The sequence below is a fragment of the Macaca mulatta genome, chromosome 18 (assembly GCF_049350105.2).
Source record: "Macaca mulatta isolate MMU2019108-1 chromosome 18, T2T-MMU8v2.0, whole genome shotgun sequence".
Taxonomy (NCBI): Eukaryota; Metazoa; Chordata; class Mammalia; order Primates; family Cercopithecidae; genus Macaca; species Macaca mulatta.
Window position 1 is genome coordinate 80252238 of NC_133423.1, and position 22963 is coordinate 80275200.

General features: G+C 37.1%; 1 protein-coding gene, 1 long non-coding RNA gene and 1 other non-coding gene across 36 annotated transcripts in view; 2 read left to right on the plus strand and 1 right to left on the minus strand.

Moving 5' to 3' along the window:
* Nucleotides 1-22482, plus strand: part of ANKRD12 (ankyrin repeat domain 12) — a 134395-nt gene extending 111913 nt beyond the window's left edge. For all 34 annotated transcript variants that reach the window (XM_077975205.1, XM_077975208.1, XM_077975212.1 and 31 more), the window contains 5 exons: nt 196-4904; nt 9543-9641; nt 14261-14404; nt 18248-18343; nt 19636-22482. In XM_077975205.1, the coding sequence (XP_077831331.1) occupies nt 196-4904; nt 9543-9641; nt 14261-14404; nt 18248-18343; nt 19636-19821 (5234 nt within the window). In that variant the 3' untranslated portion in view covers nt 19822-22482. The remainder of the gene's footprint in view (nt 1-195; nt 4905-9542; nt 9642-14260; nt 14405-18247; nt 18344-19635) is intronic.
* On the minus strand, nt 3515-15465 carry LOC144336497 (uncharacterized). The gene is made up of 2 exons (XR_013408355.1): nt 14170-15465; nt 3515-6072 (listed from the first exon to the last, which is right to left on the minus strand). It is a non-coding gene; the product is annotated as an uncharacterized LOC144336497 (long non-coding RNA).
* On the plus strand, nt 16693-16793 carry LOC114673903 (small nucleolar RNA U13). The gene has a single exon (XR_003724753.2). It is a non-coding gene; the product is annotated as a small nucleolar RNA U13 (small nucleolar RNA).
* Nucleotides 22483-22963: the final 481 nt, after the last annotated feature.

Consider the following 22963-nt stretch of genomic DNA (forward strand, 5'->3'; position numbering starts at 1 on the left):
TATTCTCTAGAAAAGCTGTTCTACAACACTATCAGAGTTCTTACATATTGCTATTACATTATTTCCGTATAAATCTGAAGTGATTATGAATTTGAAGTGTTTATTGTATAAGCTATATCTTTTTCTCAGAAGAAAAAAAAAAAAATTCTGACAGTTGTGTGTTGACCAACACCACATTTTCTTTTTTTATTCTAGATTCCGAAGAGGCTCAATCTGTAAATCCTTCTAGTGTTGATGAAAATATTGACTCTGAAACAGAGAAGGACTCTCTCGTCTGTGAAAGTAAACAAATACTTCCCAGTAAAGCACCTCTTCCATCTGCCCTTGATGAGTATGAGTTCAAAGATGATGATGATGAAGAAATTAATAAGATGATTGATGATAGGCATATTCTTAGGAAAGAACAACGAAAAGAAAATGAACCTGAAGCAGAAAAAACTCATTTATTTGCAAAACAGGAGAAAGCTTTCTATCCTAAATCATTTAAAAGTAAAAAACAAAAGCCATCTAGGGTCTTATATTCAAGTACTGAAAGTTCTGATGAAGAAGCTCTTCAGAATAAAAAGATTTCTACTTCATGTTCTGTCATCCCTGAAACATCAAATTCTGATATGCAGACCAAAAAGGAATATGTAGTTTCAGGTGAACACAAACAGAAAGGCAAAGTTAAAAGAAAATTGAAAAATCAGAATAAAAATAAAGAGAACCAAGAGCTAAAGCAAGAAAAGGAAGGAAAAGAAAATACAAGAATAACAAACTTGACAGTAAATACTGGACTAGATTGTTCAGAAAAGACCAGAGAGGAGGGGAATTTTAGGAAATCTTTTAGCCCAAAAGATGATACTTCATTACATTTATTTCATATTTCGACTGGTAAATCTCCCAAACATTCTTGTGGATTAAGTGAAAAACAGTCAACACCACTAAAACAAGAACATACTAAAACATGTTTATCACCAGGAAGTTCCGAAATGTCATTACAACCTGATCTTGTTCGGTATGATAATACAGAATCTGAATTCTTGCCAGAAAGTTCAAGTGTAAAATCCTGTAAGCATAAAGAAAAAAGCAAACATCAGAAAGATTTCCACTTAGAATTTGGTGAAAAATCAAATGCCAAAATAAAGGATGAAGATCATAGTCCAGCATTTGAAAATTCAGATTGCACACTGAAAAAAATGGATAAAGAAGGTAAAACATTAAAAAAACATAAATTGAAGCATAAAGAGAGGGAAAAAGAAAAGCATAAAAAAGAAATCGAAGGTGAAAAGGAAAAATACAAAAATAAGGATAGTGCCAAAGAACTGCAGAGGAGTGTGGAATTTGATAGAGAATTTTGGAAAGAGAATTTTTTTAAAAGTGATGAAACTGAAGATCTCTTTTTAAATATGGAACATGAATCCTTAACATTAGAAAAAAAATCAAAATTGGAAAAAAACATCAAAGAAGATAAATCAACCAAGGAAAAGCATGTCTCAAAAGAGAGGAACTTTAAAGAGGAACGAGACAAGATTAAAAAGGAAAGCGAGAAATCTTTTAGGGAGGAAAAAATAAAAGATCTAAAAGAAGAGAGAGAAAACATACCCACAGATAAAGACTCAGAATTTACTTTGGGTATGAGTGCCATTGAGGAATCCATGGGGCTTCATTTAGTGGAAAAGGAAATAGATGTTGAAAAACAAGAAAAGCATATAAAGGAAAGTAAAGAAAAACCTGAGAAGCGATCTCAAACTAAAGAAAAGGACATTGAGAAGATGGAAAGAAAAAACTTTGAAAAAGAAAAGAAGATAAAACATGAGCATAAGTCAGAAAAAGACAAATTAGATCTTAGTGAATGTGCTGATAAAATAAAAGAAAAGGACAGGCTATATTCGCATCACACAGAAAAATGCCATAAAGAAAGTGAGAAGAGCAAAAATACTGCTACTATTAAAAAAACTGATGACAGAGAGAAAAGTAGAGAAAAGATGGATAGGAAACATGACAAAGAAAAGCCTGAAAAAGAGAGGCATCTAACAGAAAGCAAAGAAAAGCACTTGATGGAGAAAAAAAATAAACAATCAGATAATAGTGAGTATACTAAATCAGAAAAAGGCAAAAATAAAGAAAAAGACAGGGAGCTAGATAAAAAGGAAAAATCTAGAGATAAAGAAAGTATAAATATAACTAACTCCAAACACATACAGGAAGAAAAAAAATCAAGTATAGTAGACGGTAATAAAGCACAACATGAAAAACCCTTATCCCTTAAAGAAAAAACAAAAGATGAACCTTTGAAAACTCCAGATGGAAAAGAAAAAGATAAGAAAGATATAGATAGATACAAAGAACGAGACAAACATAAAGATAAAATTCAACTAAATAGCTTACTCAAACTAAAATCTGAAGCAGATAAGCCTAAACCTAAGTCATCACCAGCGTCAAAAGATAACCGGCCTAAAGAAAAGAGGTTAGTGAATGATGATTTAATGCAGACAAGTTTTGAACGGATGCTAAGCCTTAAAGACCTAGAAATAGAGCAGTGGCACAAAAAACATAAGGAAAAAATTAAACAAAAAGAAAAGGAACGGTTGAGAAACCGTAACTGTTTAGAACTTAAAATAAAAGATAAAGAAAAAACAAAGCATACACCAACTGAATCCAAAAATAAAGAACTTACTAGGTCAAAGAGTTCAGAATTGACTGATGCATATACCAAGGAGAAACAACCTAAAGATGCTGTGAGTAACAGATCACAATCTGTTGACACCAAAAATGTAATGACTTTAGGGAAGTCATCTTTTGTTTCAGATAATAGCTTAAACAGGTCTCCTAGATCAGAAAATGAAAAGCCGGGTCTCAGCTCCAGATCTGTATCCTTGATTTCTGTTGCTAGTTCAGAAGATTCCTGCCATACTACAGTGACAACCCCAAGGCCTCCAGTTGAGTATGACTCTGACTTTATGTTAGAGAGTTCAGAATCCCAAATGTCCTTTTCCCAGTCACCTTTTTTGTCAATTGCCAAATCTCCTGCCCTGCATGAAAGGGAATTGGACAGCCTGGCTGACTTGCCAGAGCGGATTAAACCACCATATGCAAACAGACTTTCAACATCCCATCTTAGGTCATCTTCTGTAGAAGATGTTAAACTAATTATAAGCGAGGGGAGACCTACTGTAGAAGTTCGAAGATGTAGCATGCCTTCTGTCATTTGTGAACATACAAAACAATTCCAGACAATATCAGAAGAGAGCAATCAAGGTAGCTTATTAACTGTGCCAAGAGATACTAGTCCTTCTCCCAAACCTGAGGTATTCTCAAATGTGCCTGAAAGAGACCTTTCAAATGTGTCTAACATACATTCCGGTTTTGCAATTTCTCCAACTGGAGCTTCAAACAGCAAATATGTTTCAGCTGATAGAAATGTCATCAAAAATACTGCCCCAGTGGGCACTGTAATGGACAGTCCAGTGCATTTAGAGCCATCTAGTCAGGTTGGTGTGATCCAGAATAAGTCATGGGAGATGCCTGTTGATAGACTAGAGACATTAAGCACTAGAGACTTTATCTGCCCAAATTCTAACATACCCGATCAAGAATCCTCTCTTCAGAGTTTTTGTAATTCTGAAAATAAAATACTGAAAGAAAATGCTGATTTTTTATCCCTGCCCCAGACTGAACTGCCAGGAAACTCTTGCGCTCAGGATCCAGCATCCTTTATGCCTTCACAGCAGCCTTGCTCTTTCCCCAGCCAATCACTTTCAGATGCTGAATCGATTTCTAAACATATGTCTTTGTCATATGTTGCCAATCAAGAGCCAGGTATTTTACAGCAAAAAAATGCAGTTCAGATTAGTAGTTCTGTTTTAGATACTGATAATGAATCTACAAAAGATGCAGAAAATACTTTTGTCCTAGGAGATGTTCAAAAAACAGATGCCTTTGTCCCAGTGTACTCTGACAGCACTATTCAAGAAGCATCACCAAACTTTGAGAAGGCTTATACTTTACCTGTGTTACCATCAGAAAAGGACTTTAATGGAAATGATGCCTCTACCCAGCTAAATACACATTATGCATTTAGCAAACTAACTTATAAGTCTTCCAGTGGCCATGAAGTTGAGAATAGCACAACTGATATTCAGGTCATTTCACATGAAAAAGAAAAACTGGAGGGTTTGGTTTTAACTCATTTGAATAGGTGTGATTCTGATTTATGTGAAATGAACGCAGGGATGCCAAAAGGAAACCTAAATGAACAAGATCCAAAACATTGTCCTGAAAGTGAAAAGTGTTTGCTTTCCATAGAAGATGAAGAATCTCAACAAAGCATTTTATCAAGTCTGGAAAACCATTCACAACAGTCAGCTCAACCAGAAATGCATAAATATGGTCAGTTAGTTAAAGTAGAATTAGAAGAAAATGCCGAAGATGATAAAACTGAAAACCAAATTCCTCAAAGAATGACTAGAAACAAAGCAAATACAATGGCAAATCAAAGCAAACAGATTCTTGCTAGCTGTACACTATTATCAGAAAAAGACAGTGAATCCTCATCTCCTAGAGGAAGAATAAGATTAACTGAAGATGACGATCCACAAATTCACCATCCGCGGAAAAGGAAAGTGTCACGTGTACCTCAGCCTGTGCAAGTGAGTCCCTCTTTACTACAAGCAAAAGAGAAAACTCAGCAATCTCTGGCAGCCATTGTAGATTCTCTGAAACTAGATGAGATTCAGCCATACAGTTCAGAGAGAGCAAATCCATATTTTGAGTACTTGCACATAAGGAAAAAAATAGAAGAAAAACGCAAATTATTGTGTAGTGTGATTCCTCAAGCACCTCAGTATTATGACGAATATGTAACATTTAACGGATCATATCTCCTGGATGGAAACCCCTTAAGCAAGATTTGTATTCCCACAGTAAGTAACATCATCCCTTCCTATACACCTGTAACACTGCCCAATAGAAGTATAACGCTAGCCACATAGGTAATTTGAAGTTTTCTAGTAGGTAGATTCTTTCAGCAAAGCCGTCTGTGAATGAGTCAAGAAATACAAAGCTAGTAACGTTCTTTCATTCCCCAACTTTATTTTCCCTTTAAGAAATTTTAGCCAAAATAATATGTAGTGACATAGCCTTGAAATATAGGTACAACTATAAAAAACAAATTTAAATTAGAACTTTGTACAATTTCAGTAAAAATCATTTCAGATGAACCATATTAGGTTGCTGCCTTAAATCAGTCTGTTGACTTTATATATGTATACATTTATTGTATAAATTTATCCAGGGATTTATACACATAGACTACATAGAATCTGCATATGTATTGTAAACACCTAAATGTGTTTGTTATATTTGTACTGTCACCTTTTCTTACTCTTGCAAAGGTGATGTAATTCAAGTTTGACTTCCTTGAAACGATTCTTGGGATATGTCTAGTTATATTAGAAGTTTAGCTGTATCGAATACTGTTCTAAAAGGGACTATAAGCAGAGGTGAGAAATATTCCTGGATGTAGTGGGAAGTTTTTTTAATTTTCGTTTTTTAATGAGAATTACTAAAGTAGCAAAACACAGCACAATATAATAGAAAGCACTGTAGATTTCCAATTCGCATATATTACTGCAGTCTGGATTTTGCTACAGACCCACTGTGTGATCTTAAATAATTCATTTCCCATCTGTGATCCTTAGTTTTCACATGTGTAAAACAAGAATAAATGTCTACCCTACTTCAAAGCAGGTTGAAATAGTATATGCCAAAGCCCATTAAAACTTTAAAACAGTATATAGATTTAAGGTGGTTACCATTGTTTTATACAGCTGCAAATCACTGTAAGGGTCGTATTTATTGAAGCTAATATATGAACTCCAGACTTGTACATAAAATGCTGTGTGTTTGAGTTTACTGGACTGAAACTCGTTTACTTAAAATTTAGTTTGAAAAATAATAAAGACCAGAATAACAAAAATCTTGTGGGCACTACATTCTTTTTCTTACTTTCCAATATGGCTTTATCCATTTGTTTCCTCCCAGCCAACTAATTGCCATTTTATGAAAGTAATCTTTCCTCACATTTATGTACTCCAATTATAGAACTAGAAATTGTGAAGTGGAGGCCAGGCCTGATGACAATAAATGTAATCCCAATACGTTAGGAGGCCAAGGTGGAAAGACCACTTGAGGCCAGGAGTTCAAGACCAACAAGATGTCTACAAAACTAAAAATGAAAAATGAAACAAATATGGTAAAACATACCCAGAGTCAGTTTGTTTATTCTTCCAGTACTTTAATCATAATTTAACCAAAATGCTGCCATTTTTCCAGAAGAAATCAAGGGGAGTAAAACTGCAGGTCAGATCCCCAAAATCAAATGAACAGGGAGGAAGACGAGATTTGTTACAATCTAGTCTCTGCTGTGGCCACTGATTACACACTACAGAAATCTTGAAGGGGTTCCAAGAGTGGATGATCAAAGGAAAGTGAATCCATGAGAAGCGGTCAAGGGAGTATTGTCAAGACTCCTGGGACCCGGATATTGAAAGACAAAATCTCCAAGCATGATTTACTTAAAAGATAGAGGAGGAAAACAGCAGAGGGAAAGCTTCCTCAGAAAACCTCCGTATCTCTTTGGTGATTTTCCCTTTCTGCTTTATGCGATCTATGTTAATGTTTCCTACATTTAAATATCCTGCCCAGATCTCTCTCCTTCTTTTTTGTAACTGCATAGCTCCACCTGAATGTCCATAAGCTTCAGAAACTCAGTAAGTCAGCACTGAGCTGAACTTACCCAATAACCTGCTTCTCTTTCTCCTCTCCTGTTCCCTCCTGTGGCCTCTATTACCACCCTCCAGTTCTCACACTAAGCCTCAAGTCCTTCTGAGGTATTCCCTCTTGTTTATGTTTATTGGGCCAGTCACCAGTATTTTTTGAACCAACCCATTTCCTTCACTCCCTCCTCCATCTCACACCAACACAATAGTAATCTGCTTCCTCAATTCCTTGCCTACAATGTTGTCCCCATAGTGTCTGTTCACACACAGCAGCAAGCTGTCAGACCTTTCATGGTTCTCTATTACTTAACTCTAACATGTTCTACATAATATCTCTTCCACAGTATGTTATTTGAAAACCTCCTGTGCAAATGGGGGAGGCTTTCATGGTCAAGTAAGTTTGGGAAGCACTATTAATCTAAAAATAGGTTCACTGCAGAACTTACCAGAAACTTTGATGTATTGGGAGTTTTCTAAGTGGGTACGTTTATACCATGTTTTCCAAACTTGTTCTTGGAAGCATTTTTGTGGATCTTCACAGAATTGTAAGATTGTAAAGAATTGTAAGAGAAATTGTGGGCCCAATCTTTTGTGGAACATACTTTAAGAAAAGCACATTTACAGTGTAGACTGCAGCCTGCATTACTTTGCCCCTGCTGATCTCTTCTGCGATCTTAAGTTCTTAGAAGATCAAGTTGGACAAAATGGTGTGAAAAGAGGATAACGAGAGTAATGGCAAAACCCAGTTACTTTTGCACCAACCTGCCTGGAGTTGTCTGCAGATACCATTCTGTTTGTTTTTGCATGACATCCTGTCTTCTGGGAATTACCTCTCTCCCTCTTTTTCCTTTCTTCCCACATGACTCATTTCACTAACTCTTTAACTCCGGCACTTCCTATAAGATGCAGGTCAGGCATTTACCCTCTTGAGGAAGCTTTCTCTGGCACCTCAGTATCAGACAGTAGATAATCCGTCCTCTACATTCCTTGAAATAACTAGAGGCCTATATGGTTTTCTAGAACTAAAACAGCACCAAACTACCTATAACTCATGCTAAATTTAAAGCAGTTCACAGGATGCAGAAATCCAACAAATGGATTACTTCTATTAGAGGCCTGAGAAATGATCAGTTCCAGTAAGTTATTTGTCCTGTAGAATTTTCCACATTGTGATTGAACTGATTGAGTCTTTGTGGTTGTATTTAACATATTTTCAGTCTCTGCTGATTACAGAGTCTGTAGAGCCAGGTGTGATTTTTGTCGAGCTTTTCATATATGTGGTGTATTATGATTCCTGTGGCACTACATCAAGAAGTGGAAAATACCTGGTTGTCCCACTTTCATATAGAATTGACTATTAAACCAGAAGTGTTATAACTTGCCAAAACATACTGAGATACCTTCCTTTGCACTAATGTGCTAGCAAGAATTGTAAGCAAGAATAAGAGGGGGAAAATACAAATTCTCCAAGGGGTAGAAAAAGAGTATTTAGGGATCACAGATGGTTTTTGCCATCTCTTGTTTTGTTTTTAACTTACGAGACAGGGCTTCGCTGTGTTGCCCAGGCTGGAGTGCAGTGGTACGATCATAGTTTACTGCAGCCTCAAACTCCTGGACTCAAGCTATCCTCCCATCTCAGCTTCCTGAGTTGCTGAGGCTACAGGCGGACACCACCACACCTAGCTAACTTTAAATTTTTTTTTTTTTTTTTTTGATGGGGTCTCAATATGTTGCCCAGGCTGGTGTCAAACTACTGGTCTCAAGCAGTCCTACTTCAGCCTCCCAAAGTGATGGGATTACAGGTGAGAACCACCATGCCCAGCCAAGATGTCCCTTTTTTTGTTTGGTTTTTTTGAGACAGAGTCTTGCTCTGTCACCCAGGCTAGAATGCGAATGCAGTGGCATGATCTCAACTCACTGCAACCTCCGCCTTCTGAGTTCAAGCTATTCTCCTGCCTCAGCCTCCTGAGAAGCTGAGATTACAGGCATGTACCACCACACCTGCCTAATTTTTGTATTTTTAGTAGAGACAGGACTTCACCATTTAATCAGGCTGGTCTCGAACTCCTAACCTCATGATCCACCCACCTCAGCCTCCCAAAGTGCTGGGATTACAGGTGTGAACCACCGTGCCTGGCCAGTGTATCTTACTTTAAGAGTGGAGTTACATGCATAGATTGAATCAGCTTCCTTAACCTCCAGCATTTACCAGAAAACACAGTTCACTACAATATCAAATTGGAGATTAACCAAAAGCTTTTTGGAGTATGAATAGACAAAGTCATGTGGGATAAAGTTTGAAAAAAATTCGTTAGACCATTTCATCTACTTTTATAAAAGAATTAAGTGTAACACTCAGGACTTTAGTGTTTGATATTGTATTATGTCTGCAGACAGACCTCACTATATAGATACAGTTGAACTGCTTTAATCTTAAGGAGTGTTTCCTCCATGTTTATACCAGCTTTTCTGGTTTTGCGACTCCTCCCTCCTTCCCTCCTTGTCTGTGAGCTGACACTTACTGAGGATCTAAAATGTGTCTGGTAGTCCTTCTGATTTGCTGTTTGAAATTTGTTGTGGCCTTAGAATCAAAACATCTAAACTGTGCTCAATGTTTCAAACAGAAGTAACAACTAGTTCTATAATTAGTGCTGTATTATTTAATTCACAGGACATTGGAATTTGATTTTTTTATGCACTAAAAGGGTTTAATTTTAAAAGAATAGCCCATTATTGTAAATAAAACCTAATATTTTAAACTATATATGTCTTTTTAATTAGATTACACCACCACCTTCATTGTCAGATCCACTTAAAGAGCTTTTTCGGCAACAGGAAGTTGTAAGGATGAAACTACGTTTGCAACACAGTATTGAAAGGGTAAGAAATGTTTAAATTTGTACTTACGCTAAAAATAACTGGTTTTTACCAATACATTAAAATGGCCAATAATTTTTTATTAGTGGATTTTTAAAATTTAGAACCATTTTGAGAAATGGTTTGGTTTTATCTTGTGTTTAATTAGATGGAAAAATTTTAAGCCTATTTTAGGATTGCTGCTCCCATATTATAATTTATGTTGAATATATTTTTAATATGTAAGTCTCTGTCATCTTGTTATTTGTTGAATTTGTAGAATTATAACAGTAGATTCCTAGTGGAGTATTTGAATTTCCAAGTTTTGGAATCGTTGCTTGGTTCCAGCTATTTCAGGGCAAAAGGGCAAAATACTTATAAAGGCTATGCTTATTTGTCCACGTAGGTCTGCCTTAGTATCGGCCTTCCGGTGGTTAGTCTTGGCTTGAAATTACAGGAAGAAAAACCTTTTTCAGAGTATTTATAGAAATTATAAGTCATTTCACTTGGATTTACAAAATATAGTATGTTCTTAATTTTGGGGGAGGGTTGAGGACCTCTGAAAATGTGGTGTAAACTATGATCCTTCTTCACAAAAATGTATACATACTCATATGCAAATAAAATTTGTGTATAATTTCTTTGATTCATACATGATCGATTTTCTTGGCACAGGTTCTTAACTTTTTTCCTACTGTGGACTTCTGTAACAGTCTGGGAAATTTGGAACCTCTTCTCAGAATGTTTTTAAATAAAAAAATATTCATAGGATTACAAAGAGAAGCAACAAATAAAAGAAGCACAATACAGAATTTACAACACTGCATGACCCATTGACAGTGAGCAATTTGTCAGCAATAAGAAGTTAGGTAATATAACACACATCAAAAGCTATTTCAACTATCAGACATTTGAGGTCACCTGGTGTATATTCATCTGTGTACCTGTCCAGGTTACAGAAAGTCTTGCCACCTTACAGTTAAGAATTCTTATTTGAATTGTGCAATTTGTAGAACTTTAACACATAACAGAATGATACATCTTCCATGTATTTGACCAGTAAACAATTTAGAATTGCAGAATACTCGAGGGCAACTTTACATGTCTCACCAACGTGAGAACAAACCACTTCACCGTCTGGTGGCTCAGTAACTACTAGCTACCAAATTGCTTGATCCTGGCCAGCTATGTCATACAAGTATCTCTACACAGAGCTGCAGTTAGGTGTCGTGTAGCAGCAAATCTCATAACTGCAGGGATTTTGTTTTGTTCTGTTTTTTGAGACAGTCTCACTGTCACCCAGGTTGGCAGTGGTGTGATCATCATGGCTCACTGCAGCCTCAACCTTCCAGGCTCAAACCATCCTTTTGCCTCAGCCTCCCAAATAGCTGGGACTACAAGCATGCACCACCACACCCAGCTAATTTTTTAAAAAATTTTTTTGCCAGGCGTGGTGGCTCACGCCTGTAATCCCAGCACTTTGGGATCATCCTGGCTAACACAGTGAAACCCCGTCTCTACTAAAACTACAAAAAGTTAGCCTGGTGTGGTGGCGGGCACCTGTAGTCCCAGCTACTCTGGAGACTGAGGCAGGAGAATCACTTGAACCCGGGAGGCAGAGGTTGCAGTGAGCCGAGATCGTGCCATTGCATTCCAGCCTGGACGACAGAGTGGGACTCCGTCTCCAAAAAAAGAAAATGTATTTCTCACATGGTGTTTGCTTTTGAGGGATTTTTGGTTATTGCTCTTAATCTCTACAGTACTACAGCCAACTTTTTAGGAAGACACATCTAGCTATTTTTTCTTTTGCGTCAAGGTTTTGGATATGTATTACTTCAAGTTGCACTTTAAATTGTACTTAATAAATCAAAAGCGTTAGGCCTACCTCTTTGAATATCGTTTGTCATACAAGAATTAAGTTAATTAGGACCATGCTTCTTTTTTTCGTGAATTTATGAAAACATTAAAACTCTGCAATAATACATATTTGGATATATTGTGGCCTGTTTTCTCCATCAGGAGAAGACCAAAGTTCCTTGGAGTTGAGGAGAGAATGGGAAACATGGTGGGGAGGAGAAGACTAGGCACATTCTTTGTATTCTCCCAGCCCAGCCTTCCAGACAGGGCCAATAAAATGATATCTGTTATGAAACTGGCGAGTTCCTGGAGTCACTTTACCTCTCCATGAAGTTCTAGCTAGCCACAGGTCCCAGGGTTATCCCCATTGATATTTAGGCCAAAGAATGTAGTTAGGACCAGATGGCACAATCTGTAGCCAAGATTAGAATGGGTTGGGATCTGTAGCTGGACCCCAGGAATTCTCAGTTTGCTAAATGCAGAAGATTGCCTGGATCGTTTTATGAACCTTGTGGTAGAGTGACTCTGCATATTACATTAGTTTTGGGCCCCACTGAATACATCCAGGCAGGATTTTATTGTGTGTGGCAGGTTTACAAGTAGTTGACGTCATCATACAGTATGTTTATTTCTATAAAAATATTCAGTATAAAAAAGCTGCCAACACAAAGGCATACCACTTCACACCCAGTAGAATGGCTGTAATCGAAAAGATAGATGTAACAAGTGCTGGCGAGGATGTGAAGAAATTAGAACCCTCCCATTGCTGATAGGAATGTGAAATGACACAGCTACTGTGGCATAGTTCGATGGTTCCTCAACAAGTTGAACAGAGTCACTAGATGACCCAGCAGTTCCACTCCTACTTATTTATCCAAGAGAAATGAAAACACGCATCCAGACAAAAACTTGAGTGTGAACGTTTATAGCAGCATTTTTTATATTAGCCTCAAAGTGTAAACAGCCTGTAGGGGAGGCAAAAGTTAACCTCCACCATCTTAAGATCTCCAGCTGGGCCTTAAGGTCACCTCAGCCTCCCAAAGCATTGAGATTACAGGCGGAAGCCACCGTGCCTGGCCAGCATGTTTTAAGTGATTTTTATCTTACTTCATCTGACATAGATTAACAGGAGAAAAATGTGCAGATTTATTTCATACAAGATTTATGTCACATGGGAGCCAAAGAACTGGCAAAACCTGAGTGATTTTATGCTAGGTTGAAGAAAGAAAGGCGGCTGTGGAAAAGTAACTAAAATCCACTGGAAGGCTAAAGGAAGATGAAAGTTATTTTAACAAGGTCTGTTTGTACAGAATTCTCTTGGCCTTGACTCCCTGTCACTAGTCATAAGAATGTTTCTTTCCTCCTGGTTTCAGGAGACCATCTTTCCCATGGGAGTTTTATCTCTGGCTTTCAGGTAGAAAGGGGAGGTCAGAGCACTCTTGAGCCTGCTGAGTTCAAATTGCCTTTAGCTCAAAATAATTCTTATGCCAAAGAGGCATATTTTGGGGTAGCATTTTCTGCCACCCTTCAAGCCCAAATGTCTGTCAACTGATGAATAAATAAAATGTGGTATATCCATGCAGTAGAATATATTTTTCAGCCATAAAATGGGATAAAGTATTGATGCATGCTACAACATGGATGAACCTTGAAGTCATTATGCCAAATGAAAGAAGTCAATCATAAAAGACCACATATTGCATATTGTATGATTCCATGTATATTAAATGTTCAAGATAGGTAATTCATAGAGACCAAAGTTAGGTTGGTGGTTACTAGGAGCATAGAGGAAGGGGTACGGGGAATGAGGATTGACTGCTGATGGGTAGCAGGTTTCTTTTTGGAGTGATGGAAATGTTCTGGTGATGGTGGAACATCTTGGTCAATACACTAAAAGCCACTATTTTATACCACCATACTTTAAAAATAATTTTAAAATAGAGAAACTGCTAGTTTTGGAGAGAGAGAATATATTTCTACTTTTGAAACACTGGGAGTTCTCAAATTTCTTAAGCCTACTGTGAAGAAAAGACTACTCTGAAATTTGGGTTCTTTAGCTTGTGTGTGTATGTGTGTGTGTGTTTGTTTGTAGAGATGTGGTCTTGCAACTATGCCTGGCCTAACAAATTGTTTTTGAAATAAGATAAAATCACTTAAAATATGCGGGCCAGGTATGTGGGTCACACCTGTAATCCCAGCACTTTGGGAGGCTGAGAGAGGAGAATCACTTGAGCCCGGGAGATGGTGACCAGCCTGGGCAACATAGTGAGACCCCCATTTCTACAAAAAAATTTAAAATAATAATTAGCCAAGTGTGGTGGTCCACACCTATAGTACTAGCTACTCAGAAGGCTGAGGTGGCAAGATTGCTTGAGCCCAGGATTTCGAGATTACAATGAGCTATGATCATGCCTGCACACCAGCCTAGGTGACAGAGTGAGAAGAGGCCAGGCACAGTGGCTCACGCCTGTAATCTCAGCACTTTAAGAGGCTGAGGTGGGAGGATCACTTGAGCCCAGCATTTTGAAACCAGTCTGGGCCACATAGTGAGACATCATCTCTAAAAATATATATATATTTTTAATTAGCTGGGCTTGGTGACACACCCCTGTAGTCCCAGCTACTAGGGAGGCTGAGGTGGGAGGATCACTTGAGCCCAGGAGGTCAAGGTTGCTGTGAACTGTGATCACACCACTGCACTCCAGCCTAGGCGAGAGAGTAAGATTGTTCTTTAAAAAAAAAAAACTGTTGAAGAATTTATTTTTTTTAATTCTCTATTCAACTAGGAAAAACTCATTGTATCCAACGAACAAGAAGTTTTGCGAGTTCATTACAGAGCTGCAAGAACATTGGCAAATCAAACACTGCCATTTAGTGCTTGTACTGTTTTGCTGGATGCCGAAGTATACAATGTACCATTGGACTCTCAGGTAAAATGTTTGTTGATACATTTAGAAGGAATGCTCTGAAAAAAATGCAACTTGGCTGTTTTTAGAATCTATTTCCATGGAAAGAACTTGAATTCAACAATCATTAAGGTCAAAGAAGAAAAACTCTTTCAAGCCAGAGTACTTCCAGATCAACTGGTCCTCTATTTTCTAAAGCACTGTAAGCATTAGGTTTCTATTATAAAAGCAGATGATCACAAAACACCTGTACGTTTAGGATAGTGCCCTTATAGGTACACGTAATTTGTTTCTAAAGTGAGTGTTTATACCTTTAGTTCTGACCTTCAGGCAGCTAGAAAGCTATTGTACACTGAAAAATAGTGCAGCTAGATGGTACCTCTAGGTTGTGACAGTCCTAAAAACAGCGAATCTTCTGGTTTAACTTTGAATGTTGGTGGAATACATGAATGGTGGAAGACTGGAGAAATACCTTCAATAAGGTTTACTGCTACATATAAATTACATGAACTCAGAACCAGTCATATTAGTTTTCAGAATTTTTTTATGGCTCATAAACCAGAAAAGAAAGAATTTAATGATTAAAATTTTTATAATAAACAGTGAAGGATTATCACCTGAAAACAGACTAGGAAATGCTGTGTTAAGGAAATAAGCTAGTAATACAAAGGATAATATGGTATTTCACAGAAAAATATTTTTAGACTCTTCTGAGCTTTATTTTTCTCATCTATAAAAAAATCAAGATTGAACTAGATAGGTAGATTTCAAACTTAAGGCACCGGATGGGCGTGGTGTCTCGTGCCTGTAATCCCAGCACTTTGGGAGGCCAAAGTGGGCAATCACTTGAGCTCAGGAGTTCAAGACCAGCCTGGGAAACATGGTGAAACCCCGTCTGTACAAAAAGATACAAAAATTAACCGGGTGTAGTGGGGCACACCTGTAGTCCCAGCTACCAAGGAGGCTGAGGTAGGAGGATCTGTTGAGCCTGGGAGGTCAAGGCTGCAGTGAGCTGGATTGCACCACTGCAGTCGAGCCTGGGCAACAGAGTAAGACCCTGTTTCAAAAAAAAAAAAAGAAAAAACTTTAAGGCATCAACTTTTATTTCAAATGAAAGTGTTCAGAGATATCTGAGGATGCTATTAACATGAATAATTGAATCTCTTCAGAAAGAACTGTGTGTTAAAGAAATAGGCACTGGAGAGGCTACTGAGGGACTTTCTGTAACTTTCATATTTAAAGATGTTTAAAGGGAAGAATGGATGGTTTTTAATAACTGCAATTGGCCGGGCGCAGTGGCTCACGCCTGTAATCCCAGCGCTTTGGGAGGCCAAGGCGGGCGGATCACAAGGTCAGGAGATCGAGACCACGGTGAAACCCTGTCTCTACTAAAAATACAAAAAATTAGACGGGCGCGGTTGTGGGCGCCTGTAGTCCCAGCTACTCGGGAGGCTGAGGCAGGAGAATGGCGTGAACCCGGGAGGCGGAGCTTGCAGTGAGCCGAGATCGCGCCACTGCACTCCAGCCTGGGCGACAGAGCGAGACTCCGTCTCAAAAAAAAAAAATAACTGCAATTAACAGTTTAACCATATTCTTATAGGCTGGACTAAACAGTGGTATCTTGAGGTCTTTTCAAGTTTTGAGCAGGCATAGAGTAATGAAATGAATTTCAGAGCAATATAAATTGAGCTTTGTAATCAAGCTACAATGAAAAGTCTCTTGAAGATTTCTAGCTCAGAATGGTTGAGTAAACATACATACCTCTTGATTTCTTCTTTCTCCCAAAACTCATTGAAATGACAAAAGACGCAAAAATTTAAAAGCCTGGCACGGTGGCACATGCCTGTAGCCCCAGCTACCCCCAGTGGCTAAGATAGGAGGATGGATTAAGCCAAGGAGTTCGAGCCTGCAGTGAGGTGTGATTGCGCCGCTGCATTCCAGCCTGGGTGACAGAGCGACACCTTGTTTCTTAAAAATAAAGTAATTAATTAAATTCGTTAAAAATAAAAACAAATTCATAGCAGACCTGGAAATTGAGGTGGGAAACTAACTGTTAGACAAAAACATTAAGGAATTTCTGATAAGATTTAAAATAGATGAAAACATATTGGTAATCAAATACAGCGGAGTTGAGGAATGCCCAGTATCATATAGATTAAAAAGAGAATTTTTTTGAAAATGCGTTTTCCTAGAACAGTATAAATTTTCAGCTATAAAGGGATTTTGAGAATTTGAGTAATTCATTTTACCCTGCCCCAGATTTTCTTAGTGATCCAGACCACCTGACTTTAGATTAAATTAAGCTTGCCGAGATCCTTTTGTGGATCATAAGCCTGATGATTGGGTTTTCACACTGTGTGAGACAGGCCTCTCTCAAACCTTGTTGCATCGTGCACGCATTACCTGTCTGACATGGGGTAAGAAATTTAGCTTGATGAGATACCAAAATGTGAGGTGTATTCTCTTGACAGAGAGAAACTTAGGCTAAAAACATTTCTGCATTTTTGGTGACTTACTTAAATATGGAACTGTTATCTACCCTTTTACAGCTGGCTTTAGAGTAGAAGGTCTCAGGTGGCATGCGTTATTTCCTATGGGAATAGCCTTGGAAGGAACTAAAGGGAAAAAAGTCTACTTTTCTTTGGGTAGGGGCTTGGATCATACATTAGTCTACTCTCTTATCATTTCTTCCTTTTCAAAATAAACTTGTTTGAGCACCTGAAATGTGGTAAAGAAAAATAAATAAACTTGTAATATTTAAAAGAGCCAACAATATACATTTTAAATAGTCAAAACATCTAACTTGGAGACCAAGGAAGAAATTATAACGACTAAAAATGTGAGTAGTGGCCAGGCACGGTGGCTTACACCTGTAATCCCAGCACTTTGGGAGGCCAAGGTGGGCAGATCAGAAGGTCAGGAGTTCGAGACCAGCCTGGCCAATACGGCGAAACCACGTCTCTACTAAAAATACAAAAATTAGCCAGGTGTGGTGGCGGATGCCTGTAATCCCAGCTACCTGGGAGGCCGAGGCAGGAGAATCGCCTGAACCTGGGAGGTGGAGTCAGGATCACGCCATTGCACTCCAGCCTGGGTACAGAGCAAGACTCTGTCTCAAAAAAAAAAACTGGGAGTGTGGGGCTACCTGCTGCCTGGAAGTGACTGACAGCACTGGTAGTGGTAGTGATAGAGGGAGTGAGTGCTGCGTTGAGTGCTTCCTGTGTACCTAAGCATTATGATGAGGGCTTTATAGACACTTCTCATTCTCAAAACAAGCTGAAGAGAGGTACCGTTACTACATTTTACAGAGTAGAAGAATCAAACTGTATAATTAGTTCAAGATTACATAATAAGATACAGAGCTGAAATTTGAATATAGTGTGTTAATTCCAAAACTGGTATTCTTAAGTGTTGATAAAGAATTTCTTCATAAGCACCCCAGATATTGGTCCTGGAAGAAATTTTGGCCTCAAAGGCAGCTCTCTCCCAACTGGATACTTTTTGTCCCTACAGATAGTAAACTATAACATTAAAATTAAATCTGTAATTGATTATACAGTAATAATGTCACAGGCACAGTACTTAATGTAACATGCCTTTTTGTGAAACATCTTTGACTTAGAGCAGTAGGAATCTATTTTAGTTAATAATTAAACCTACCATCCCAAGAATTCTAATAACCAATCTGTCTACACAATGTGGAAATAAAAGCTTTACCAAACTTCAACAGTATTCAATTTATGTATTTTTCAAAATATATTTTCATCATTACTAAGAAAGGGGCATATCCCATAAAAATACTCTTAATGGCATATAGATTTTAAAGTGGTTTATTGTATTTTATAATATTCAACTTTTCTCTTTTAGTCTGATGACAGTAAAACTTCTGTGAGGGATCGCTTTAATGCAAGACAATTCATGTCTTGGTTACAAGATGTGGATGATAAATTTGACAAATTAAAGGTATGTATGTTTAGAAGTCAGTTTGAATGAATGTTTCCCCCTTCTTAAAAAAAAAAAAAAAGCTCTACAGCTGTATTAGGGAGAAATAATTAGGAGAGGAAATACTGGTTAGTCATGAATCCTCACACTGGGTCACAATTGGAAAGATAAAGACCACAAGCCCGTTTTAAGGACTAGCTGTAGTATGAAAGAGGAAATTACCACAGAAGATTCAGTTTCTAGTGTGGGTCTTCATGCTTATTATCCAGTGTACCTGTCTAGTTATAGTTTGAACATATAAAAGAATAGGAGAATGGTAAGAAAAGGAATATAATTTTCAAATCTATAAATTATTTTTTTTGAGATTTTGAATCATTTCAGAAATCTTTTCCCCCTAGATTTTCATGTTTCTTTTGATAACTTGAAATCTCATAATTTGAAATAATATTTTCAAATTAAAATCTGTAACAGCAGTCCCAACCTTTTTAGCAACAGGAACCAGTTTGGTGGAAGACAATTTTTCCATGGGTTGGGCTGGGAGGATTGTTTGGGGATGCAACTTGCACCTCAGATCATCAGGCATTAGATTCTTATAAGGAGCATGCAACCTAGAACCCTCGCATGTGCAGTTATCAGTAGGGTTTGAGCTCCTATGAGAATCTGATGCCACTGCTGATCTAACAGGAGGCTGGGCTCAGGTGGTAATGCTTGCTGCCACTCACCTCCTGCGGTGTGGCCCAGTTCCTAACAGGCCATGGATTCGTACCAGTTCATGGCCCGGGGGTTGGGGACCCCTGCTGTATAAGATGAAAATGAAGTTGCAGACCCACAAATAGTTGGTATGTGTGTACAAACAGGATGAAACAGAAATGGACTTGTAGCCCTGGTGTGGCGGTTCGCACTTGTAATCCCAGAACTTTGGAAGGCCCACGTGGGCAGATCACCTGAGATCAGGAGTTAAAAACCAGCCCGGCCAATGTGGTGAAACCCCATCTTTAACAAAAACAAAAGTGAGCTGGGAATAGTGGCACATGCCTATAGTCTCACCTACTTGAGAGGCTGAAGCAGGAGAATCGCTGGAACCCAGGAGATGGAGGTTGCAGTGAGCCCAAGAGCTCACCACTGCACTCCAGCCTGGGAGACAGCGAGACTCTTGTCACAAAAAAAAAAAGAAAGAAATGGACTTGTAATTCAAATGCTTTTTATGCTCCTGATGTGTCCATCTTAGTCCCTAAAGAAACTGGATGAGATTAATTTTTAAACAAAGCAAAGTTAACAGAATAATCAAGTAACTCTTCTCTTCTTTTAAATAGACCTGTCTTTTAATGAGGCAACAACATGAAGCTGCGGCTTTAAATGCTGTCCAGAGATTAGAATGGCAGCTCAAACTCCAGGAACTTGATCCTGCCACCTATAAATCTATCAGCATTTATGAAATCCAGGAGTTTTATGTTCCCCTTGTTGATGTTAACGACGACTTTGAATTGACTCCTATATAGCAGTCAGTACTTCCTGATGGTCTTGTCCTAAACTGGTGATGCTCAGGCATTATACTGTGGAATACTGCCTTTTGACAAAAATACTCATGCCTTTACAATTGTTAGTAAAGTTCGATTATAGTTGGTTATGTAGTAAACACTGTCATTTTATAAAAAATGAGAATTATTTTGGATCTTAGATCCAAACACAGTTTCTAATAGAAAACTATTATTTATATTGGGAAAGGTAACTATTGCATTAGAGCATGTTGGCAGACTGGTAGATATTTAAAAAGTTGAGAATCTGCTAACAGCGCTGGAAGTTGTTAGCACTCTGAGTAATAACCACTAGTATTCAAATCTCTTTCAGGTTTTATTTAAAAAAAATATCAATAAACTAAAAGGTTCAGTTCCTACCAAATAATTTCTAATGTGGGAGAAAAACTTGGCACAAAATTTCTTCAGTTTATTATCTGTAAATTAATTGTACAGTTTTCTTTTTCAAAGTTTTAATATTGTCTTCCTTTTTAATAACTTATTTTATACATATTGTGCAGATGTAAATCTTGTAATTAATGGTCAAACTGTATACAAAGGGATTGGTAGTCAAAACATGTACAAAGAAATACCTGTAAAACTGTTTTGTCTCATGTTTTATTGGACCAAAGTTGTGGTTTGTATGGAGTGTAGTAGTAGTGTGTACAGGTAGAAAACTTTTAAATACAGCATGCATGTGTTTCAGTTAGCTTGTTTTCATCACCATAACTGCAAAGATGTGGCTTAGTTGTATTGCATGCTTCCTATAATTTAACTCTCCATAATTGATGCCTGCAATAGTGTAAGGCGTTTCATACTAGTCTCCTCTAGTAGACCTGTGACTTACTGTGTTGGACATATTATTTAGACTTAGTCATACAAAGAAACTTAGCTCTTTTTTCATCTCACAGTAGAGCCTATTTCCCCAGGAAAAAAATAAATGCCTTTGAATGAAAATTCTGAAATTGTAAATGTCTATTTTAATATTCAACTATGAAAAAATCTGTGAATATATGTAAATATGTTTAATAAATTTTATTGGTCATGTTAAATCATTGTAAAACTTTTTTACATTGCTTAATGTTTTAAGCTTAATAGCCTTTGCACTTTTAAAATAAAAACCAAGTATGCAAATCAAAAGAAGATATTTGGTAGTCAAAATAAGTAAAAGAAATATAGGAATATTCCAGTCAGTCTCTGAAATGTTTATGAAAAACAGGTTAATATGTTGTATTTTTTTCCTTGTATCAAGATGCAAAACATAATTTGCAAAATTTTATAATTGAAATAAAACTTGGTATGCTGTTTTATAATAAATTAGCAATATACTTAGAAAAAAATCCAGTTTCTCCTATAACATGATGTAAATTAAATATTCAGGAATATTTCAGGTCTGAAATCTGCTGCTGAACTTGTTAGACATTTTTGAAAGGAAATTAGGTTAGTGTACAATATCATAAGTATATGAGGTAAAATTTGCAAAATTTTCCACAGTACTTTCTTGAATTATAATACTGAATGTTTTCTGTTCCAATAGAGAAAAGTGAAGCAAATATGTGAGGAATGAAGTGATCTAGTGGAAGTTGGAAATTCCAGCTAATGGGAGAGAATGTAAATGTTTTTGAGTGCAAAGGTACATATTAAGCTTAGGAATTTTTGAATTTTTACGTCAATTTATATTTTAATTCTTACTGTACTTGGCATGCGCAATAATGCAGCACATGTAAAAAAAAAATACACAGTGCAAGGACTTTATTATAAAGGTTGGATGTAGTTTTATTTAGAAATTTAGGTGAGAGATTTTGGCCTTTTTTATTGCATAAATTGGGCCAGAAAGGCAGGGTAGATTTCGAAGCACTGGTTCTGTTGAAGTTAAGTTTATTAAGCCTGGGAACATTAAAAGCTAATTTATAAAAGCAATACTTTTTAATATGAAAACTTACTGCAAAGTTTGTTTATACTTTTGCCTAAAAAAGGAAATTTGATGGGATACTGTGGCAAATCATAAAAATCAAAAACCAGATAATTGAACTTTGAAGTTATAGAAAATCAGAGAGGGGTAAGTTTATTAGGGCATTTTGTTCTGATGGTTCAACCAGAGGGCTGGGAAATAGCACTGCTGGACCAAACAGAACAACCTTTTAGAAGATAAAAGCGAGCAAGAAGGAATCTGGTGAATTTTAGTCATCCCAGCTTTTTAGTCTTAACCACAGTTCTCACTTTCTTCAATGGTACCTCAAAAAGCTGGAGCCTCTCTGCCATGATTATGCTTCTACAAATTTCCTTTGTAAAGAGACTCAAAGCTAATGATAGCTTAAAAGAAAAGTTAATGCCTTCTCATTGGAAATGTATAATCAAATAAGTAGTTAAGGGCTTTTGGTATTAAAGATATTCTGAAGCTCTGAAATGCTAGAAAAAATTTTGGAATGGAGTATATGCCTGAAAAGGTTTTGAATTCAGAAAGAAAAATAAAGGATGGTCAGTTTAATCAGTGATTCTTTTTAAACTCTTCAAATATCATGAACAAGATACTAAATTGTACCTAAGGATTTGTATTTCTTTACAATTTGTTCTAAATATCTGTTTAATGACTAGTTGATATTTGTGCATGTTATTTAATAAAGAGTTATATTTTTATAGAAAAAATAAGAGTGAAATGTGTGCTAACTGTTTTTTACTTAACTTTACTTGGGCAGCTAGCAAAATTGCAGAAATATTCATCCTGGGAAAAGAAACAGCCTTTGAAGAATTAGCCTTTCAAGTTCAAATCTATTTAATAATGGGAAGTCTCACAAGTGAATTTTTAAGTACAGGCATACCTCAGATAGACTTTAGGTTCCCGACCATCACAGTAAAGCAAATACCACAACAAAGCGAGTCGAGAGGAATTTGTTGGTTTCCCAGTGTGTATAAAAGTTGTGTTTATACTATAGTCTATTAAGCGTGCAATAGCATTATGTCTAAAAATATGTACATAAGTTTAAAAATATTGCTAAAAAATGGTAACAAAGTGAGCACATACTGTTGGAAAAAGAGCACCAATAGACGCTTGAAGCAGGGTTGCTACAAACCTTCAGTTTGTAAAAAGCGCCAATATATACAAAGCACAATAAAGCAAAGCACAGTA